The 20,561-nt window shown below is 32.4% G+C and overlaps 2 protein-coding genes across 3 annotated transcripts in view; one reads left to right on the top strand and one right to left on the bottom strand.

Moving 5' to 3' along the window:
• Window positions 1–20,561, bottom strand: part of LOC114340562 (proton-coupled amino acid transporter-like protein CG1139) — a 212,350-nt gene that overhangs the window by 170,457 nt on the left and 21,332 nt on the right. The window contains exon 1 of one of the 2 annotated variants that reach the window (XM_050661955.1): window positions 5,069–5,130. The exons of the other annotated variant lie outside the window; for it this stretch is intronic. The gene's annotated coding sequence lies outside the window, so the exon portion shown is untranslated. Of the gene's footprint in view, window positions 1–5,068; window positions 5,131–20,561 lie in introns of those variants that run through there. 2 annotated transcript variants of the gene reach the window in all.
• Window positions 1,374–20,561, top strand: part of LOC114340560 (large subunit GTPase 1 homolog) — a 33,529-nt gene continuing 14,341 nt past the window's right edge. The window contains exons 1-5 of the mRNA XM_028291315.2: window positions 1,374–1,765; window positions 1,831–2,078; window positions 8,996–9,671; window positions 15,303–15,447; window positions 19,815–20,069. Of these exons, the coding sequence (XP_028147116.1) occupies window positions 1,661–1,765; window positions 1,831–2,078; window positions 8,996–9,671; window positions 15,303–15,447; window positions 19,815–20,069 (1,429 nt within the window). The 5' untranslated portion in view covers window positions 1,374–1,660. The remainder of the gene's footprint in view (window positions 1,766–1,830; window positions 2,079–8,995; window positions 9,672–15,302; window positions 15,448–19,814; window positions 20,070–20,561) is intronic.

Raw genomic sequence — 20,561 nt, forward strand, 5'->3', positions numbered from 1 at the left:
CACACACTACACATAAAGTCTACTTTACACTACATGATTTATCACGTGATTTATCATATGATTTTGCCCATGACGAGCCGCATGACAATGCTTATGATAAAACACAATGCTTATGGCAAAATCATATGACAAATCACACAGTGTAAACATGTAAATTTTACTCCATGACCAAATCATATGACAAATCACATGATAAATCATGTAATGTAAAGTCGACTTAACACTAGCTACCTAATTGGTAAAATCCACTGTACCATCACCATGCCAATGCCCATTAGTTGTCGAGGCATTAGCTAAATAAAAAAAATTTCTAGTTAGTCAGCTGTTATTTTTATTATAAAAAGTCATAAATTATATACAAATATATTAATAAAGTTTTATAGTATATTTTAGTTTTTGATAAGTAGATTTTAGTAAGCTAAACTTACAGTAGATTTTCTAAATAAAATGTGGCAACGCTGTGTTAGTGGCAGTTGGCAGTTTTGTTTTGTGCATAAGATAAACTTCACAAACTGAAATGGCGGGTAATATGGATTTTTCAAAAAAGAAAACAAGATATTGCAGCTGTTGTATTGATTCATGTAAAAATATTGAATATAACAGTACTGGATGCAGTTATTATATTCGGAAACATTGCGTACATGTCCTGTATCAACTAAATCCTTTCCTTTTTTGGAGTTGCTGATTGAAATTGGATATCATGGGAAATAAGACTGAATCCAGTATAATGTTTAATACCCATTTTGATAGAATTCAAACAAATTACAATTCATACAAATTGCAAATTTTAATAAACAAAGCAGTAAGCACACAAAAATAAACAGAGGTAACCTTTAAAATGTTAAATAATTCATATAAACTTATTCTTTTTCTCAATGGTCTCTTGCGTAAGCAGTCATCCAGTCTCACGAACTTATATATTAAATATTAAAATTATAATGAATAAAATAAAAAAACATAATTAATTTTACTATTAATTCTGTGTATTAGTTTAGTAATCAGGTTACAATAATATTTCAGTTCATAATTTGTGTCTTTCTAGATAAGTATCTATTTTTCTCGTTTTGTATATTTCACATACATAAATTTTATCAGAAAAGTATAAGTTTCAAACCGCGAGATAGCGCTACCGTCGAAACTCACAGCCAATTTAAGATAGTTGCAATATTTCTCCGCGTCTCGCGCACGGTCGTTTCTCGTTTCCCTTTCCAAGTACTTGCACATTAGGAATATATAAATATTTATGTTCTGTGAGCTGTGACTGACAACTGAACTGAAACTGACATCATTGACTTTGACATATGACATATTTGACATTGCAATCATAGAGGTATATATTAACATAGAGGGAGCCTACCTTCCGCGCTTCCTGACGACAATGGACGGGTTTGCTGCATCTCTTTTTAACACATTGTATCGAAAATCTATGATGACATTCAGTGTGAATATAGGCACGGAAGAGGAGGACAACTGTAGCAGCTTTACTATGCGTAAGAGTGAAACAGCACTAATCCAAATAAAAAAGATGGTGTCGTCACTTCGCTCTGAATGACACTCTCTCTATGCTAATATATAACTCTATGATTGCAATATCAAAATTTCAAAATCAAAAGATCAAAACAAATTGAGCACTTTTATTTGTAAAATAGATCCATTCACCATGGGGAAAAAGAAAAGTGATTCCTCTTCCACTTTAGGAAAAAGCCTAATTAAAGACAGATTTGGTAGCACCAAAGGTAGAAAAATGGTCAGCAATAATTCAATGGTGAGACTTAACAATATTCAATGTAACCTCAAATTACCCATGTGAATTTATTTTTTTTTTTTTAGTTACACACTACTGAAATTCAAGACGGTTACGATTGGGGCCGCCTTAATTTACAGTCTGTGACCGAAGAATCTTCATTTCAAGAATTTCTTTCTACTGCAGAATTAGCTGGCACAGATTTTCAAGCAGAAAAATTAAATATTACCTATGTAAATCCTAGATCCCATGTAGGACTGTTGACCAAAGATGAGCTTAGCGCTGCGAAAATTGCTCAAAAGACACATAAAGATGCCGTTAAGATTCCAAGAAGGTAAATATTTTGTAACTTCAGTAATGTTTATCATCAACACCAAGAGGAAAGGCAGAAAATAGAGGCAACAAGGGCGAACTCGACTTAGGGCAGTTTTCTTTCTTTTGTCATTATTTTATATGTTCGTCCCTTCACATGACACAGTGGTTCATTAACACATTCATGGACAAATATAAGTGTCTGCATATTGTCGTCCTAATCTGTAAAATGCGTAACTCCATAATTATCTGAAAATGAGTTATTACTGCCATCTGTTTCAAAGGGTCCCTACTTATCATTTAAAAAAGATCGCAGATGCAAAAATTTTATTTTTAACTCAGTTGCAATGTGAAGGCAAAACAATCTTACTTTTCAATTAGAATACGGAGCGCAGTCCAGTCCCTTGAATCGCGATTTTCGGCTCTTATTGGAGCCTCATCGGAAAGAACGTAGGCTTGTTCTCCATACCCCAATTGATCAGCACTTAGAGGTTCTCCTACTCATTGCAACTGAAGTGAAAATATTAGGCCATCTGGCAATTAAAAGATGAAGTTTTCGATCCTAATAGCATTATTAATAATATTTAGAAAATATTAAAATATTACTAAAAGATTTTTAAATCGAAAACTTATTGGTCCATTTCCTTGGTAACACCTCCAAGGCTTCTAAAATTTGCAAGCCAAATGGATGCTGAAGCGAAGAAGACAAGAGGAAATTCAAAAAACTTACAATTCACGACCCCGTCTGTTCAGCTGGTAAATTCCAACAGAAAATGGACCTAGTTACTCGAAGGAGTAAAGACCAATATAAAAATAAAATAAAAATTTTATTTTTAATTCAGTTGCAATGTGAAGGAAAAACAATCTTACTTTTCAATTAGAATACGGAGCGCAGTCCAGTCCCTTGAATCGTGATTTTCGGCTCTTATTGGAGCCTTCTCCATACCTCAATTGATCAGGGATTTTTTACTAAAATTTTTTATTTCATTAGTAGTTCCAAAATGACACAAAATCTAGGCATCGGATAAAAAAGTTTATTTGAAGAAATTGTATTTTTTGTTCTTCTTAATGGCGGTACAGGCTCGTTTTTTTAATATTGTATTTAATTACAGAGTAATTTCCACATATTAATATATTTTTCAAATTGGGCTCTGTACCGCCATTCTTTATTATATTACGAATACGTGTGCCAAATATCTCGAAAAAATATTCAAAATTACAGCCGCAATCTTGGAACGCGTTTTCGCTACCTGTTGATCGCTACTGTTTCCTCTTAAGGGGTAATTCTGCATGAAAAAATAATGACAGTTTGCTTTATAAACGGTATGTCCGCAAATACTTCGTTTCCGAGATAGGGGTGTTAAAATTTTTCTTACAAACTGACGATTTATTTATTGCTTTAAAACCGGTTGAGATATGCAAATGCAATTTGCTGCGTTTTAAGATGTAGTTATTGTAAATTTTTTCACATAGAAGTAAGAATTTATTATTCTTCATTGGCGCGCATACGGGTAATATGACGGATCATATTACCTATATGCGCGCCAACGGTGAATATTAAATTCTTACTTGTATGTGAAAAAATGTACAATAACTACGTCTTAAGACTCACCAAATTTCATTTGCATATCTCAACCGGTTTTAAAGCAATAAATAAATCGTCAGTTTGTAAGAAAAATTTTAACACCCTCTATCTCAGAAACGAAGCATTTGCGGACATAGGTTTATAAAGAAAACTGTCATTATTTTTCATGTAGAATTACCCCTTGAAGTTTTTCATACTTATTTAAAAACACCCCGTATTGATGAAAAACATAGCTAATTGATAAAGTAACTAACTTTTTACGGTCCAACATAAGCGAATAAATCAAAAAAAGGGAATGTTGAGAAAACATGAGGCTGTAGTTGGGTTTTAATTTGAGTATTTTATAAATGCTAGAATATTCCACAGGGTGATGCGAAGTTTGAGAAAAAACACAGTTTCATTGGTACACATTACTGCCATCTGTTTCAAAGGGTCCCTACTTATCATTTAAAAAAGATCGCAGATGCATATTTTTACCAGATGAGTAAATAGCGACCTCAGTGTATATACTGTATCTCCCTTGCTGTCAAATTTAGTACGAAAAATACATAAATCAATAGTTTGTCATACCACACAACTGACCTATCACTGTTTAGAAAGTGATATTTTAAAATGAAATTGGTGATATGTGTATTTATGAAATATTTCTGTTTTACCATCATATCTTTTAAAATGGGAGATACATAGTATTCGCATTAGTCTTTAGAAAGATAGTTTTTCGTGTCTCCTGCAAAATTTGGATAAATAGAGTTACGCAGTTTACAGATTAGGTAGGCTGACGATATGCAGTTGTGTTGGTGAATGTGTTTATTCATAATCGTTATTATTGTCTCCAATAATTGAATCATCTTCATCAATAGTGCTACAGCCCCAAAAAGTGCCTCGACCTTCCCAAGTCTATTATGCCAGTCATCCATTGCCAACTGTTGCCAGTTTGCTGCGCCTGTTTTTCTACCATCCTCATCTACACCATTCTGCCATCTGAGTTTTGGCCTACCCCTATTTGAGGCGCTCAGAGCAACAGTGGTCTAACCCCAAAAACAAAGTTTTGAGGTAAATGCAATCTTCACATTCATATTTATTTATTTATTTTTATTTATTTATTTAAAACGCGGGATACCCCCATTGACAGTTAAATTACAAACAATATCAGTTTTCAAAACATAAATTGCCTATTGGGACCATGCAAGTTCGGCAAAGCGACCTCTGTTTCTACGCTCTGTACTTTTATTCGCGCTTTTAATTATATTGGCCAATTATATTAGTCCCGGTTGCTGGATAATTGTCAAGGCCATAGTCCAAAGAAATAATAAGAAGAAAAAATAAGATGCAGGTTATGTTATGCAAACGTAAACAATTGTATGTAGTAAATAAAATTAGTTATTAAAATGCAGTACTGCAAGCAAAATACAATTAATTAAATTTACCTTTATATAATAATTGCATATCATATCAATATTGTGGAGCAATATATAATTTTTCTGCTTCAGTGACAGAAGGTATGAAATATACGTCAATTTGACAATTTCAATTGACAATATGAATTATTTAAGATAGTTGCAATATTTCTCTGCGACTCGTACACGGTCGTTTCTCGTTCCCCTTCCAAGTACTTGCACACCGCGAATAGTGTTAAAACAATAACAGAAGTTACATTTAAAGTTCACTACATACTAAAAATATACAAAATATAATTAGAACAAAATTCAACAATACCATACATATATATCACAAAGCAAGAGATCTTTTGAACCGAGATAAAGTTAAATTGAAAATATCATAATCAAATTCATTTAATAGCCCCATGTATCTATCCAATGGGTTATGAATGCCATATGTTGTTCTGTGGAAAGGAATGTTGAAAACCTGGTGGTAACGTAGAGCTTGGTTTGGAACATTGAATTTACATTGTACTTGTGGGATGGCACTACAAATTATGTAGTGCCATTTAGCCAAATATAGAGGTAGGTTGTGTAGACCCTTATTAATAGGAAGATTTAATGTTGCTGCTTTTATTGATATATTAATCTACAAATGCTTAATTTGTGGGTTAGGCCACTGTTGCTGTGAGCGCCTCATTTCTACTTCCCACAGGTTGTCACATAAGGATTCTTCTAGGAGGGTTGTTCTACTGTAATATTGCTAGATGTCCTGCTCATCTTAGTCTTCCTATTTTTATAAGGGATACTACGTCTGTCTTTACCACCAAATATAATTTATATCTGTGGTATATCTCGTACTTTACCTCCTCCTCCAAACATCATTTTCACAGATGCCACCAAATATTCCTCTCCGGATCCTTTGTTCAAATATAAGCAGAAGGTTTTCATCTGTCTAGGACAGTGGTGGGCAAACTTTTTTAATGGAGGGCCACAAAGTTCCAGAAATTCTATAGGAGGGCCAGAATTATAGAAAAAATGCATTTTGTGTTAAAGCTATAATGTTATCTATTCATGTCAATGGACCCTCGACAGGCCGGATTAAATACTTTCGCAGGCCGGAGTTGGCCCTTGGGCCGTACTTTGCCCATCACTGGTCTAGAAGATGGTCTATGTCTCCGATCCATATGTCAACACTGGTTGTATAACACATTCACGGACACGCTTCATATGTAGCCACGTCTTTTTATGGAGTAAATGACTTCACATGCAGTTGTATCCGTGAATGTGATACGGGTTTTGTATATGGTTATTTTTGTTTTTTTTTTTTGCTTAAGTTTGTACTTCTCATATGTCTACTCACTCCAAAATAGCATTTGTTTGCTAAAATTATCCTTCGCTTGATTTCTTCCATCATAACATTCTCCTTGGTGATCAGCGATCCTAAGTATGTGAATTTGTCCACCACTTCAAAGGTAGAATTATCAACCGTGAATTGGTAACTGATGTTTCTGGGTCTATTGCTGGGTGTTGATGCCATCATCTTAGTTTTTGCCTCATTTACTTGCAGGCCCATATTTTTTGAGGCATTTGAGAAAGTGGTATACATTTCTTCTAGCTTATGTATTGTGTGGGCAACTAGGTCCACATTATCTGCATATACCAAAATGTCTTCTTCAAAATATCTAGAGAAGTCTTCTTTCTTCTTGTAGTTCCTTCTCCTCTAGGAGGTTCGCTATCATCACAGCTATCTGTACCTTATAGGCAGCTTACTGAGCTGTAACTATACCACTCTGTTGGGTTTCTCAGCCAGGAGATTCTTCGTCTTCTTATGGATCTTTTACCCTTAATTTTACCTTGCATTATAAGCCTTAATATCCCATATTTCGCACCTCTGGTAATTTGGCCTATATATTCCAGTTTTCTTGTTTTGATGTGCTTTATGACCTAGCAATAATTTTGTAGCCTTCTAAATCTTCTTTTGTGTCCATGGTACATACTTTCAAAATCCTTCTATTGCACCACATCTCAAATGCTTCCAACTTCTTTACATTATCCACTTTTAGTGCCCAGCTTTCCATTCCATAAAACAAAGTTGAAAGCATGTAGCATCTTAAGGCTCTTATCCTCAGCACCAGATTAAGGTCTCAATTAACAAACATTCTTTTTATTGTTATAAATGCTTGTCTTGCAATTTCAATCCGTGTCCTGATTTCTCTACTTTGGCCATGTCTTCATTTACCCAGGTTTCCAGATATTTGTAGTTATTCACTCTTTTTATTTGTTTTTCCTGGATATCTACCTTCCTACTGTATGTTGCTTAGAAATAATCATGAACTTGGTTTTCTTAAGGTACTAGTACACTTTTAGAAGACCAAAAATAAGCAATGTTTCAAGATTTTTTTTTCTCAGAACCTTTATTAAAAATAAATATAAAACTTTTTACATATTAATATCTAACTCTTGGACAATACAAAAAATATATCTTTTTTCATTTATGCATGTACACTAATATTGTAGAGGGCGCCAAAGTCGAGGCCTCGAAAAAAAGTAGCTCCGATGGCGGACAGTTAATGTCAGGATTGGGATCTCTGAAACAAAAAAATTGTATGGCATTTGAGAAAGGAAGGTTTCTTACGTGACAATTTAACATCACTAGTGAAAAATTCTGCAAAAAAAAGATTTTACGGAAATTTGAAAACATTTTGTGAAAAAATCGCCCGTTTTTCTTCAGTTTGTTATGGTTAAAAAATATTTATTTTTTATTTTTTGGTCAAATTGTGGTAAATTGTCACGTAAGAAACCTTCCTCTTTCAAATGCAGTGCGATTTTTTTGTTTCAGGTATCCCAATCCTGAGATTAACTGCGCCCTCTACAATATTAGTGTATGTTCATAAATGAAAAAAGATAAATTTTTTTGTACTCTATAAGAGTTAGATATTAATATATAGAATGTTTTATTTTCATTTTTAATAAAGGTTCTGAGAAAAAAATTCTTGAAAAAATGATTATTTTTGCTCTTCTAAAGTGTACTAGTACCTTAACATTCATTTGTAGTCCATATTTGATACTGACTTGACGTAATCTATTTACTAATCGCTGCCGTGCTGGACTGTCTGCAAAATTAGCAGTATCGTCTGCGAATATTATGTTCAAGATTTTTCTGTTTCTTGATATACCCTGTTATTCTGATATTGCTTCCTTAAAAATAGCTTCGCTCTACAGACTGAATAACAATGGGAAGAGGAGTAAGATTTGTTATATGTCAGAGACTGTAATAGCTGGCACATGTCAAGAGACAAGAAGATACAAGAAAATATTACAATCCAAGCAGATAGGAAGATGAAAAGAATGAAGACCTAGAATGAGATGGTTGGATGATCTGGAACAGGATCTAAAACCTATGAATGCAAGATAATAAGGCAAAGAGACCAGTTGGAAAGCCAAGAAAGCGCTGAGAAGACACAGTAAACAGCAACACACATGCTCTTTTAGGAGTCCGTGTATGGAGAAGAGCAGCCACAGACAAACAAGGGTGGAGTCAAAAAATAAAGGAGACCAAGGCTCAATTTGGGCTGTAGTGACATAGGAGAGGAAGAAGACAATGGAGGCGAAGGACACAAGAAAGGTCTAAATGGAAGGGCATAGCTAAACAAGCAAAGACCCAATCAGCCAACTATCAACAAGCAGTCTCATAACCTTAAGAAGAAGAAAAGTAGGAGAATTAGAGAGTCTTTCAGTTCAACTTTCTTTTCAGAGTTCATTCTTAGATAGCTTTGCAATCACTCAATTAAAATATTATGACAACAGATATTGGTAAGGGCCTTATTATTACATCCATAGAAAATGTATCATAAATAGGATGAGGAAGATATTTTTGTTGATGTCTTTATTACACATTTATTGTTATTTTCTACAAATTCTTTAATGTTATTCCAACTCTATCCACTTAATCCATTTATTGTTGTGTTTTAGACCACCTTGGAATAGTGATACTAGTCCAGAGGAATTACATAACAATGAAAAAGAAGCATTCCTAGAATGGCGTAGATCTCTTGCTATGTTACAAGAGGAACAAGGTATAGTACTAACTCCATATGAGAAAAATTTGGAATTTTGGAGACAACTTTGGAGAGTCGTAGAAAGAAGTGATGTTATTGTTCAGATAGTAGATGCCAGAAATCCTTTATTATTTCGTTGTGAAGATCTCGAAAAGTATGTTGAAGAAGTTTCAGCAGACAAGATGAATTTAATATTAATAAATAAGTCTGACTTCTTAACAGAAACACAAAGGAAAACTTGGGCTGATTATTTTAATTCTATTGGAGTTCAAGCAATATTTTACTCTGCGCATTTATCGTTAAATGAGGTGACTGAAGAAGCAGAAGAAGAAGATGATGATGATGAACCGGAAAAAGAAGTTGATGGTAGTTCAGAAAACATTGAAACGGAGATTGATAGCCTTAAAGAAAGTATAGAAAAAATGAAGACTGCCGTAGAAGAAAATGCTCAAACTCTAAATTGCATTATTAATAAAATTGAAACTATTGTGGGAAAATCTACTTTGGACAGGTATTTATATAATTCAAGTCACTTGTTTAATAGGACAGAACTTATTGAAATTTTGAAGACCATACATACAGGACCTAAGGTAATTATGTTTATCAAGGTAATTTTTGTAAGCATCTTTTACTCTATTTAAACACTTTCTGTAAGTTATTTTAACCCTTAGTCTCGCCACGGTACTTTTAAGTACATACCAACAAATTCGGGTACCCTTATATCCCCAGTATTGAAGTAGATCTAATTTGAGAATGTTCTTTTAAATATCATTTATTAGTAGTTATCAGCTGATGTTTAATACTTCAAATGGCATTCATATTTGTAGGTATACTCCTTCTCAGAGGCATCTTTCAGTGCGTCACAGTTTTTCGATTTCTTTCTAATGCATTAAGTTGTATGTAACAGAAAAAAGGTACAGTATTTCTCATGATCATCTTTCAGTGCGTCACAGTTTTTCGATTTCTTTCTAAAGCATTAAATTGTATGTGACAGAAAAAAAGGCACGTCGGTGATTACATTTCGTTGGTGACATTTTTATAACATTTATTCTAGTTATTCTAGTTGTCGATAGATGGCGCCATAATAAAAAAATAATTTTTTTTTAATTATAATAATAATAAATAGAGTTTATTTGTAGCAAATAATAACATTATAAATAAACCCAGTTTCTCACTGAAGTTGTTTGTCACATGGACTACAACTTGTGCGTGAGGGTTAAATTTTGATTATATTAAACTACATTAATTTATCTTCAAGTTTACAAAAAGGAATCAATCGCTCATCTGTCTTCAAATTTGGGCTGCTCTTCTCACTAATTCATTTACTGTTAAATTTTGTGTATGGGACCTACGAAATTCATAAAATTGAAGAAAGGATTCCGAAAAATTACTGATGGGATTCTTTTGGTGGACTTCGTCTTCTATGTGAATTATCATGACTTTCTGAAGATGTTTTATCCATTTTTACAATTTAAACATTTATAAGTGACATTTGAAATAAATCATTTTGACATATATTATATGACATATATAATTAGATAATAATATTACAAATATAATCTGTATAATTTATAAGACTATACAAATCAAAGAAAATACCATTTTATAAATGCAAGAAACACATTTGATTGGTTTTTATTCCAAATTGAAAATAAAATGTGACAACTGTCAGATTTAACTAAAATGTCATGTTAGAATAAATGTCATAAATGTGTATTATCACGGACTTACCCTTTTTCCTATCATTTGTTACGCACTGAAAAATGATCATGAAAAGGACAATACGTCCGTGATTGAAGTCATTTATAACATTTATTTTAGTTGTTGATAGATGGCGCTATAATCAAACAAAAAATGATTTATGTATTATCTATATGACTATAATCTGTACAATTTATAAGACTATACAAATCAAAGAACGTACCGTTTTATAAATGAAATAAACACAATTGATTTGTTTTTATACCAAATTACAATTACGATTCTGACAACTGTCAGATTTAACTAGATTTAACTAAAATGCATGATTCTCTAGATTCTTAAAATCATATATTATGTCATTAATGACACACTGAAAGACTGAGAAAAACTTTAAATTATAGTCGTATAGATATGTAATAGGGAAATAATGGGTAAATACCTAAATCATTTCTTTTCCGATTATAGCGCCATCTATCAACAACTGGAATAAATGTTATAAATGTGTATGTATCACGGACGTACCTTTTTTTGTCACTTGTATCGCAGTGAAAAAAGCCTGAGAAGCACCATACTCTAAAGAATCGTTGGGAAAAAACAACGCTTTTATTTTATTTTAAAAAGTTATGGCCGAAAAAATAAGGCGAACTTAAAAGTACTGTTGGGAAGTATCTCCCAAAAAAAATTTAAACGAGGTGGGAGACTAATGATTAGACTCTTACACATTTCTAAACCCATTTTATTTTTATTTTTATATCACTCTTCTACAAACAGCAATGTTTTGTGCCAAACCATATCATTTTAATCGAAAGTCAAATAAGTCAGGAAATAAAATTCGAAATTATTTATCCTCTGAGCTTTTTAATTTGGAAAAATAAAGCATAGCAGAGTGGCGAAATACTCGACAAGGGAAATCTAAAATTGCATTTCACGTCCTGTCATTCACCGTGATAATAATTTTAGCGAATTATTTCATTTTATTTGCATTTAATTTACATTTATATGATTTGCAATCCTTTTTCTTCTATGATCACTACCTTTACTCTATCTACTGCAGATTAATAGTTATTGTAACAGATATTGTAACTTTCTTATTTCTTTTGTGTTGATTATTTCGTATTCCTTGCTCATTTTATTGATCGTTTCTAAATATGAACAAAGATAGATCTACAGTACGGATGTGCATTGGGTAAATTACAGTACAGTGGAACCTCGATAACTCGGATTAATCGGGACCGCGGTCGATCCGGGTTATCGAAAATCCGGGTTAGCCGGAGAATATGGTAAAAATTAATAAAATACGGTATACTTACAGATAAACTCCGTTATAATTGAAACAACATGAAATATATATGCACAGTACACATCTAAATTACTAAAAACACGCAAAGACAAACCTAAGCAAACGGAAGCGAACAATACAAGACTGTACTCCACACAATACAGTCACAATCGGAACGATATTATGTTATTTAAGAACAGTGGAGACTAATACCATTGTTTAAAAAATAATTTTTTAAATAGTCTTTTAGTCTTTTTTAAACAGTGCTAAGACAGTTTGAAATTAATAAAGGAATATTACAGGTGCCTGTTGTTTCCGATAATCCGAGACAATGAACGTCACTTTGCTGCCGTGTGCCATGAGGCATTTTTACTATCCTATAGTTCAAATTACACAAATACACATCTCTCAAATATTAAATTACATACATTTTTATTGTTGAAATGTTTGTCTGATAAAAATCGGTCCGGATTAGCCGGACTTCCGGGTTATCGGGGGCCGACTTATCGGGGTTCCACTGTACTTTCATCACCCTGTTTGTTACTTGATTGATGTGGCTTGAGAATGACAGTTTGGTGTCTAACCAGATTCCCAAGTCTGATAATTCATTTTTAGAAGTTAATGGTAGTTTTTTTAGAGTAAATAAATGTAATTGGTTTTCTTTGCCTCTAAAACAACATTTTATGATATTTGTTTATGCTAAGTGACATTTTGTTTATACTGCACCAATTATAAAAATATTTAAGATCTTCCTGTAATAACAGCATCATTCCAGGATTGAATTTTTCATAGTTTTACATCGTCAGCAAACATAAGAACACTACAATTTTTTATTTTTTGTACTAAATCGAACAGAAATAAGCAAAGTTAAACAAGGCCACAATGGGAACCACCCCTGATGGTACCGCTATTTCAATTGAGGTATCACTCCCCAAGTTAACTATCTGCATACGGCCACTAATAAATTCCGAAATCCATTGAAGAAGGGGATAAACAATACCCAAAGCTCTTCGTTTTTGTAAGAGGAAGAGCTGATTTTAATCTTTATTGAAACGGGCCATTGGAAGTCACTGATTCATAATATATCTACAGTCGGAAAAATGAAAGATTACCCATGAACTATCACATCAATCACGTATTTTGTATTTGCTGTCTTTTTCTATAAATAACAATTGTTTGTTATAGAAAAAGACAGCAAATACAAAATAAGTGATTGATATGATCGTTCATGGGTATTCTTTCATTTTTCCGACTGTATATTCAATATTTCCGTTTATTTAACTGCAGAGAGGAATTGCAGTCTTGTGATTTTATTCCTGTGTCGGATATTGTTTTCAGAGTTTCATAATCAGTAGGCTGTTTGACTGTTGAAAAACATAGCATGCTCTTTGAGCCTTTAATGTATTAGTTTCCCGTTGCCTTGCAGTCTGGGCAGATTATCGGAGAATAGGCCATTTTTGGGAAAAGTTATTTACCAGCAATTTTATTGCTGGAATCTAATCTTATGATTGTATATATTAATAATATATTAATAATACTTTTTTTATAAACAAAATGGCCCCCGAAAAGCGTGTTTTTTTCAATTTTTGCTCTATAACTCCAAAGATTTTAACTTTAGACCAAAAATACCCAAATAAAAATTCACCATAATTAAATTCTGCATAGAGATGTGTTTCTCCCGATTTACTTCTACGAAAATTTTTCCCGGAAAATGCGGGTTTTTCCAACAAAATATTTAATTTTCAACTAAAATTTTAGATAAGTGATTGTTTATCAATAATTAAATAACTTGGTAATATGAGAGCTCTTTTTGTATAGATTATAATTCCAAAAGCCGATAGAAATTGAATGAACGGTTTAGCAACAATTGAATTGTTAATTAAAAATTTACGGTCGCTATAATAACAAAACAAAGGCAAGTTTTACATTTAATAATGCGTTAGTTAGATGGCTCTACTCGAGTTACTTGTGAACAAAAAAAGAATGAAGAAAATTGCTCCATGGGAAGCCGAGAAAATGCATTTTATAATGTATACCGATTTTGAACTTTGAGATTACATTTTCTCTAACCTAATTTTTGATTGGAATTTTGCTATCTTTGGCAATTTTCACTCGTAATATCGATAGTTTTTATTATAATAATATATGTTATAAGTATTTTAAAGATATGAATATTGGTGTGGAGAAAGAAGGACCGAAATAAAAAGGTGAGGGTTCGAAAATTATGATCCGATTGTTTATATCTTTGCCGTAAATGCCGGTCAACTTTGACCGGTTGTATCTAAGGAACCACTCATCACAATTAAACGTTTTTTCTTTTAAAAGAAGCCTGCCGCTTTTTTCCAATACCGTTTTCATGATTTAATTTAATTTAATATTTCCCGAGATATTCTATTTATTTATAAGTCAAAAAATTGTGTATAATTTTAAAAGATTCCTGAGGCCGCTTAAATAGTCCAATTTCAATTCTGTAAAGTACATTCGATAGGTACAGTCTCTTTTTATACAAAAATCATAGTTATTGTTATGTATCATAATCATTGTGGTTATTATAGCGACCGTAAATTTTTAATTAACAATTCAATTGTTGCTAAACCGTTCATTCAATTTCTATCGGCTTTTTGGAATTATAATCTATACGAAAAGAGCTTTCATATTACCAAGTTATTTAATTATTGATAAACAATTACTTATCTAAAATTTTAGTCGAAAATTAAATATTTTGTTGGAAAAACCCGCATTTTCCGGGAGAAATTTTCATCGAAGTAAATTGGGAAAAACACATCTCTATGCAGAATTTAATTACGCTGAATTTTTATTTGTGTGTTTTTGGTGTAAAGTTTAAATCTTTGGAGTTATAGAGCAAAAATTAAAAAAAAACACGATTTTCGGGCGACATTTTGTTTATAAAAAAAGTAGCACACTATTTGCGGACTTTGCATACCTAAATTATTAATAAATACAATCAGACGATTCGATTCCAGCAATGAAATTGCTGGTAAATAACTTTTCCTTGTATTTTGCTAATTACCCCAGAGTATTATGGATCCATAAAAAATTCCAAATAAGAAAACATTATTTTGACAGTTCGATTTACTTCAAACAACGGTTTTAATAACAAACCACAAGGGAAAATAGTAGAGTAACAGGAATATTTGATAAACTTTTTCAATGTACTATTTTTTATCATTATTAAGTTGTATGTACATGTTGTTAATATTATGTACCTACCTATTTCTAGGTAACTGCCAATACCACTACGATCGGATTAGTCGGTTATCCAAATGTTGGAAAAAGTTCTACAATTAATTCTCTATTGAGCGAAAAAAAGGTGTCAGTGTCTGCAACTCCAGGAAAAACGAAACATTTTCAGACACATTATTTAGGTAAATTAACTTATTTGTATTTAATTTAACAACCAACTATTTCTTTATGTATTTATATTTCGACATTCACAACTTGACAAAGATTTTTAATTTAAATTTCTTCTTCTTCTTCCAAGTTTGTACTGGGCGATCTCTATTTCTTTTTCCTTGAGGGTTCCACTCTAGGGCAGTTTTTTCAATACTGGAACTATTTTTTCAGAGTCTGTTAGGGAACTTGCACATTTTGTTTATTACATAATAACGTTCAGTTGTGTTTAAAAATGAGATTTCCAAAATTTCACGCTTCAAAAACTCGTAATAACTTAAGCGCGTGATACACACGCAAACTTTAAGTACGCGGGTTTAAAGATCGCGGACTTACTCGGCTCGCCGTCGGTGATACACGACAAACTTAAAGTACGCGGTTTTAAAGATCGCGGTCGCCGTCGGTGGTTTGTGCTATTTAGGAATTTTATCGTATTATATACTTCGTATCGTATCCTATCCGTATTATATATTTTTAATACTAATAAAAAAAGACGAAATCGAAAAGTGTGGGTAACAAACAAAATATCATAGATAAGAGGGTAATATTTTCATCAGGAGGATAAAACAGCCTATAAATAATTAGGTTTACTCAAAAACAACTAAGTAAAAATAATTTAGTATAGCTTAAAATAGTGTTTTACGGTTTTCTCAAAACTTATAAAATGTAACTTGTCTCCTTTCAACAATAAACGATTGAATTATTTCTACACTAGGTTCGCTTTCAAGATGCAGTAGAAATAAACAAACGTTAAAATAAACAACACGTTAAATGCCACTAGGAGCACCACCGAATCATAATTTACAATGTATATATACATTATAAATCCCAAATCATGATTTCCAAAGTTTATACATTGTGAATTACGATTCGGTAGTGCTCCTAGTAGCATTTAACGTGCCTTGGTTTGTTTATTTCTACTGCATCTTGAAAGCGAACCTAGTATAGGCAATTTGCTTAGTTAGTGAAAATATAAGTGTGACTTTAAACGCAATAAACATGATGGCTCGAGGCTCGCGGCTCGTGGCAGTGATACACGTACGGGTTACGAGTAAGATTTCAAACTTGTTGGATCGACGGCGTACTTACTCAGCGGACTTAAAGTACGCGTACTTGCTGTGATACACGCGCGAAAAAGGTCGTCGAGCCATAAGTACGTGTACTTACTCGCGTGTGTATCACCCCTTTTAGAAATACAAATTTAAAGTCTTCTGCGGTATAAAATAGTTCAAATGACCCGTGACGTCACATAGTTTTATTATATAGTTATGATTATGGTTATACAGGGTGTCCCGAAAAGATTGGTCATAAATTATACCACAATTCTGGGGTCAAAAATAGTTAAATTGAACCTAACTTACCTTAGTACAAATGTGCTCATAAAAAAAGTTACAGCCCTTTGAAGTTACAAAATGAAAATCGATTTTTTTTAATATATCGAAAACTATTAGAGATTTTTTATTGAAAATTGACATGTATCATTCTTATGGCAGGAACATCTTAAAACAAAATTATAGTGAAGTTTGTCCACCCCATAAAAATTTTATGGGGGTTTTGTTCCCTTAAACCCCCCCCCCATACTTTTGTATACGTTCCAATTAATTCATTATTGTGGTACCATCAGTTAAACACGTTTTTAAAACTTTTTTGCATCTTAGTATTTTTTCGTTAAGTCAGTTTTTATCGAGATGCGGCTTCTTTTTTAATATATTTACATCAAAATTTTATGGGGGTTTTGTTCCTTTAGACCCCCAAATGTTTGTGTACGTTCCAAATAAACTATTATTGTGGTACCATTAGTTAAACACAGTGTTTTTAAAACTTTTTGCCTCAGTCTTTTTTTGACAAGTCACCTTTTATCGAGATGTGGCTTTTTCAAAATATCCCTAAAAATGTAAATTATAAATTTTCAGATTATTAACAGGTCTCTATAATCGTACTTAACCATATGCAAATATGTGGTGGATTCGAAAAATATTCAAAATATGTCGATAAACACTGGATTATCGAAAAAGTACTAAGAGGCAAAAAAGTTTTAAAAACATTGTGTTTAACTAATGGTGCCACAATAATAATTTATTTGGAACGTACACAAAAGTTTGGGGGGGTTTAAAGGAACAAAACCCCCATAAATTTTTTTTGGGGTGCACAAATATCACTTTAGTTTTTTTTAAGATGTTGCTGCCATAAGAATGTCACATGTCCAATTTCATTTAAAAATCTCTTAAGAGTTTTCTATATATGAAAAAAAAATCAATTTTCATTTTGTAACTTCAAAGGGCTGTAACTTTTTTTGTATGCACTATTGTATATAGGTAAGTGAGGTTCATTCAACATATTTTTGACCCCAGAATCTATGGTATAATTTATGACCAATATTTTCGGGACACCCTGTATTTAGGTATATTCTTCTTCTCCTTCTTTAGTTTATTGGCCTCCACCTACTTGGGTATTTGTCCTGCTCATCGTCGCGGAATAAGAGAAAAATATTTATATTCTAATGACATTTATCGTATGTCATTGTAATAGTATATACCAGTTTGTTGAGATTGGAGTTTGATACAGTTTTTGAAGGAAAGGAAAGAAGGTTTACTATGGAAAATAAAACCATTTTGTAAAAGTACAAGTTTTCTATGAATAGTTCAAACGATCAAAAACACTTGTGACGTCACATAACTGTATTTTCTACTGACGTTTATAATGTCTAATTTAAAATTATATTCTTGTTCTCATGATCATTTTTCAGTGCGTTATTAATTATGACGTCATATACTGTATTGGGTGTGTCGAGACTTACTTCATGTAATTATTGACGAATCTGACAGATGCCAGAATCGTACTTCGCCATAGGTGAAAAGCTTGTGGAATTAAACTAATTAGTAATTTAGTAGATTTTATTTTTACACAATATGTTAACATGTAGGTATTTTTTATAAAGGGGAATAAAATTAAAAAGTAAACAATATTGTTAATTAAATTTATAAATATGGAAACATTCAAAAATGACACAAAACTATCCATAAACTGTATTTTTATCTTCTTCTCTAGGTGCTGTCACCGCTTCAAAAGTTGGTAATCATCAGAGCGATCTTTATTTCTGAAACCGCGGCTCTAAATAATTCATTGTTATTACATCCAAACCAGTTCCTAAGGTTCTTCAGCTATGAGTTACGTCTCCTTACTATGGATATTTTTCTTGCATAATAACCTGGAGTATAAACTAACTTCTAACGAATTAAATTCTAAACCAAAATACAAAACTAACTTTTAACGAACTAAATTCTAAACCAAAACACAAAATAATGCACAAAAACGTTGTGAAACACAAGGGAAGTCGAATTCGAAATTTCAAAATGATAGGTACACAAAATACTGACCTGAATAATAACCGTCACTTGACTCTTTGACACTTCTAAAAATTGGCCAAAATGGACGAAGTTTTCGTCAAATGTTCGTAATACGTGTATTTGATTGGCTAGAAAAAACGCGCATTCTAAATATCAACGAATCAAACGTAGGTTAGGAATAGACATCTTATGTATATAACCATTGTAATGCTGCATTATTTTTGTGTTTAATCACGGACAGTGATATGGGAGAGAAGGGATGATTTTGTATTTACTAAATGGGACCACTTGATTTGACACTTTAGTGCTACATCCAATATGGCGACGGGCAGGTTTTTATACGTTATATATGAAATATGTTACTAATTAGTTATTAAAATTATTAATTATTTATATATTTATATAATATAATATAATTTTATAATTACATATTTATATAGAGCAGAATATACTACCAAAGAGTTGTTCCGCCATATTGGATGGAGCATTTTTGCGAGTGAAACCGAGCCCATCTACTTCACGGTATGCCGCATCCCCTCTCTCCCACATCACTGATCACGGAGCTACCGCTTTTTCCGTCTCATCAAACTTAATGCATTAGAGAGAAATCGAAAAACTGTGACGCACTGAAAAATGATCATGAGAACAAGAATATATAATTTTGTTTACTTTGTTGGTGCAAAATGTAAACATATAACCCCGTGACGTCACGACGCGTTTTGAGCTGGCTGGTATAATTTAAATTTTTAATCGTCTTTACGGGCCAAATGAAAGCCAAACAAAACTTTTTTTTCTTTGGTACATGTTTTAAATTATGTTTATATGAGAGGCTAAGAAGCACCGAAACCGGTAGAGATTATTGCTGTAGTCTGATTGAACTAGAAATATAATGCGACTGCGGTTTCGGGTTGCAACGAAATTGAAAATATTTATTCATTTTTAATATAATGCATTCCTTTATATTGATGTGAAAACTATTACAATTTTTATTTCAGATAAAGACCTTTTGCTGTGTGATTGTCCTGGTTTAGTGATGCCTAGTTTTGTCTTTTCAAAGGCAGAAATGATTTTAAATGGAATTTTACCTATAGACCAAATGAGAGATCATGTGCCTCCTATCAACTTACTTAGCAGTCTTATACCAAGACATGTCATAGAAGATAAGTATAAAATTATGATTCCCAAGCCCATGGAGGGAGAGAATCCTGATAGAGATCCTACTGCAGAGGAACTATTGAATTCATATGCATGTAAGTACAATATTATTGAACAATTTCATTTTTTTATTCATATACATGATTTATATGCAACATATTTTTTTCATTAACTCCTAGAGAGATCGGCAATCTGAATATTAGGCAATAAACTTTTTTCTGATAATGAGGCTGAAGACATCGACGCTGCCAAGCCAAAACGGCATAAACGCCAAAATGACCACTTTTTAGTTAGCTGCACTAAAAAATAGGATTTTAATTTCCGCACCAGACAGTCAACGCGGAATAACCGCAGAAAAAGTGAAATAGGTGTAATATAGGTTTAAAATTTTTATAAACGCCAGTCTAGTCACGCACGTGAACACCGACGTGAACACCGATCGACATAATCGCCAATGCCCGTAAGATTATCATTGTGTACATTTCGGTCCAGTAATAATAGTAAAGGTATGTATTTTTACAATTTTTATGGATAAGTAACATGGTATTATCTACCTTTGCAATATTTTCAATTTGTATTGATTTTTG

The sequence above is a fragment of the Diabrotica virgifera genome, chromosome 9 (genome assembly GCF_917563875.1).
Source record: "Diabrotica virgifera virgifera chromosome 9, PGI_DIABVI_V3a".
Classification (NCBI taxonomy): Eukaryota; Metazoa; Arthropoda; class Insecta; order Coleoptera; family Chrysomelidae; genus Diabrotica; species Diabrotica virgifera.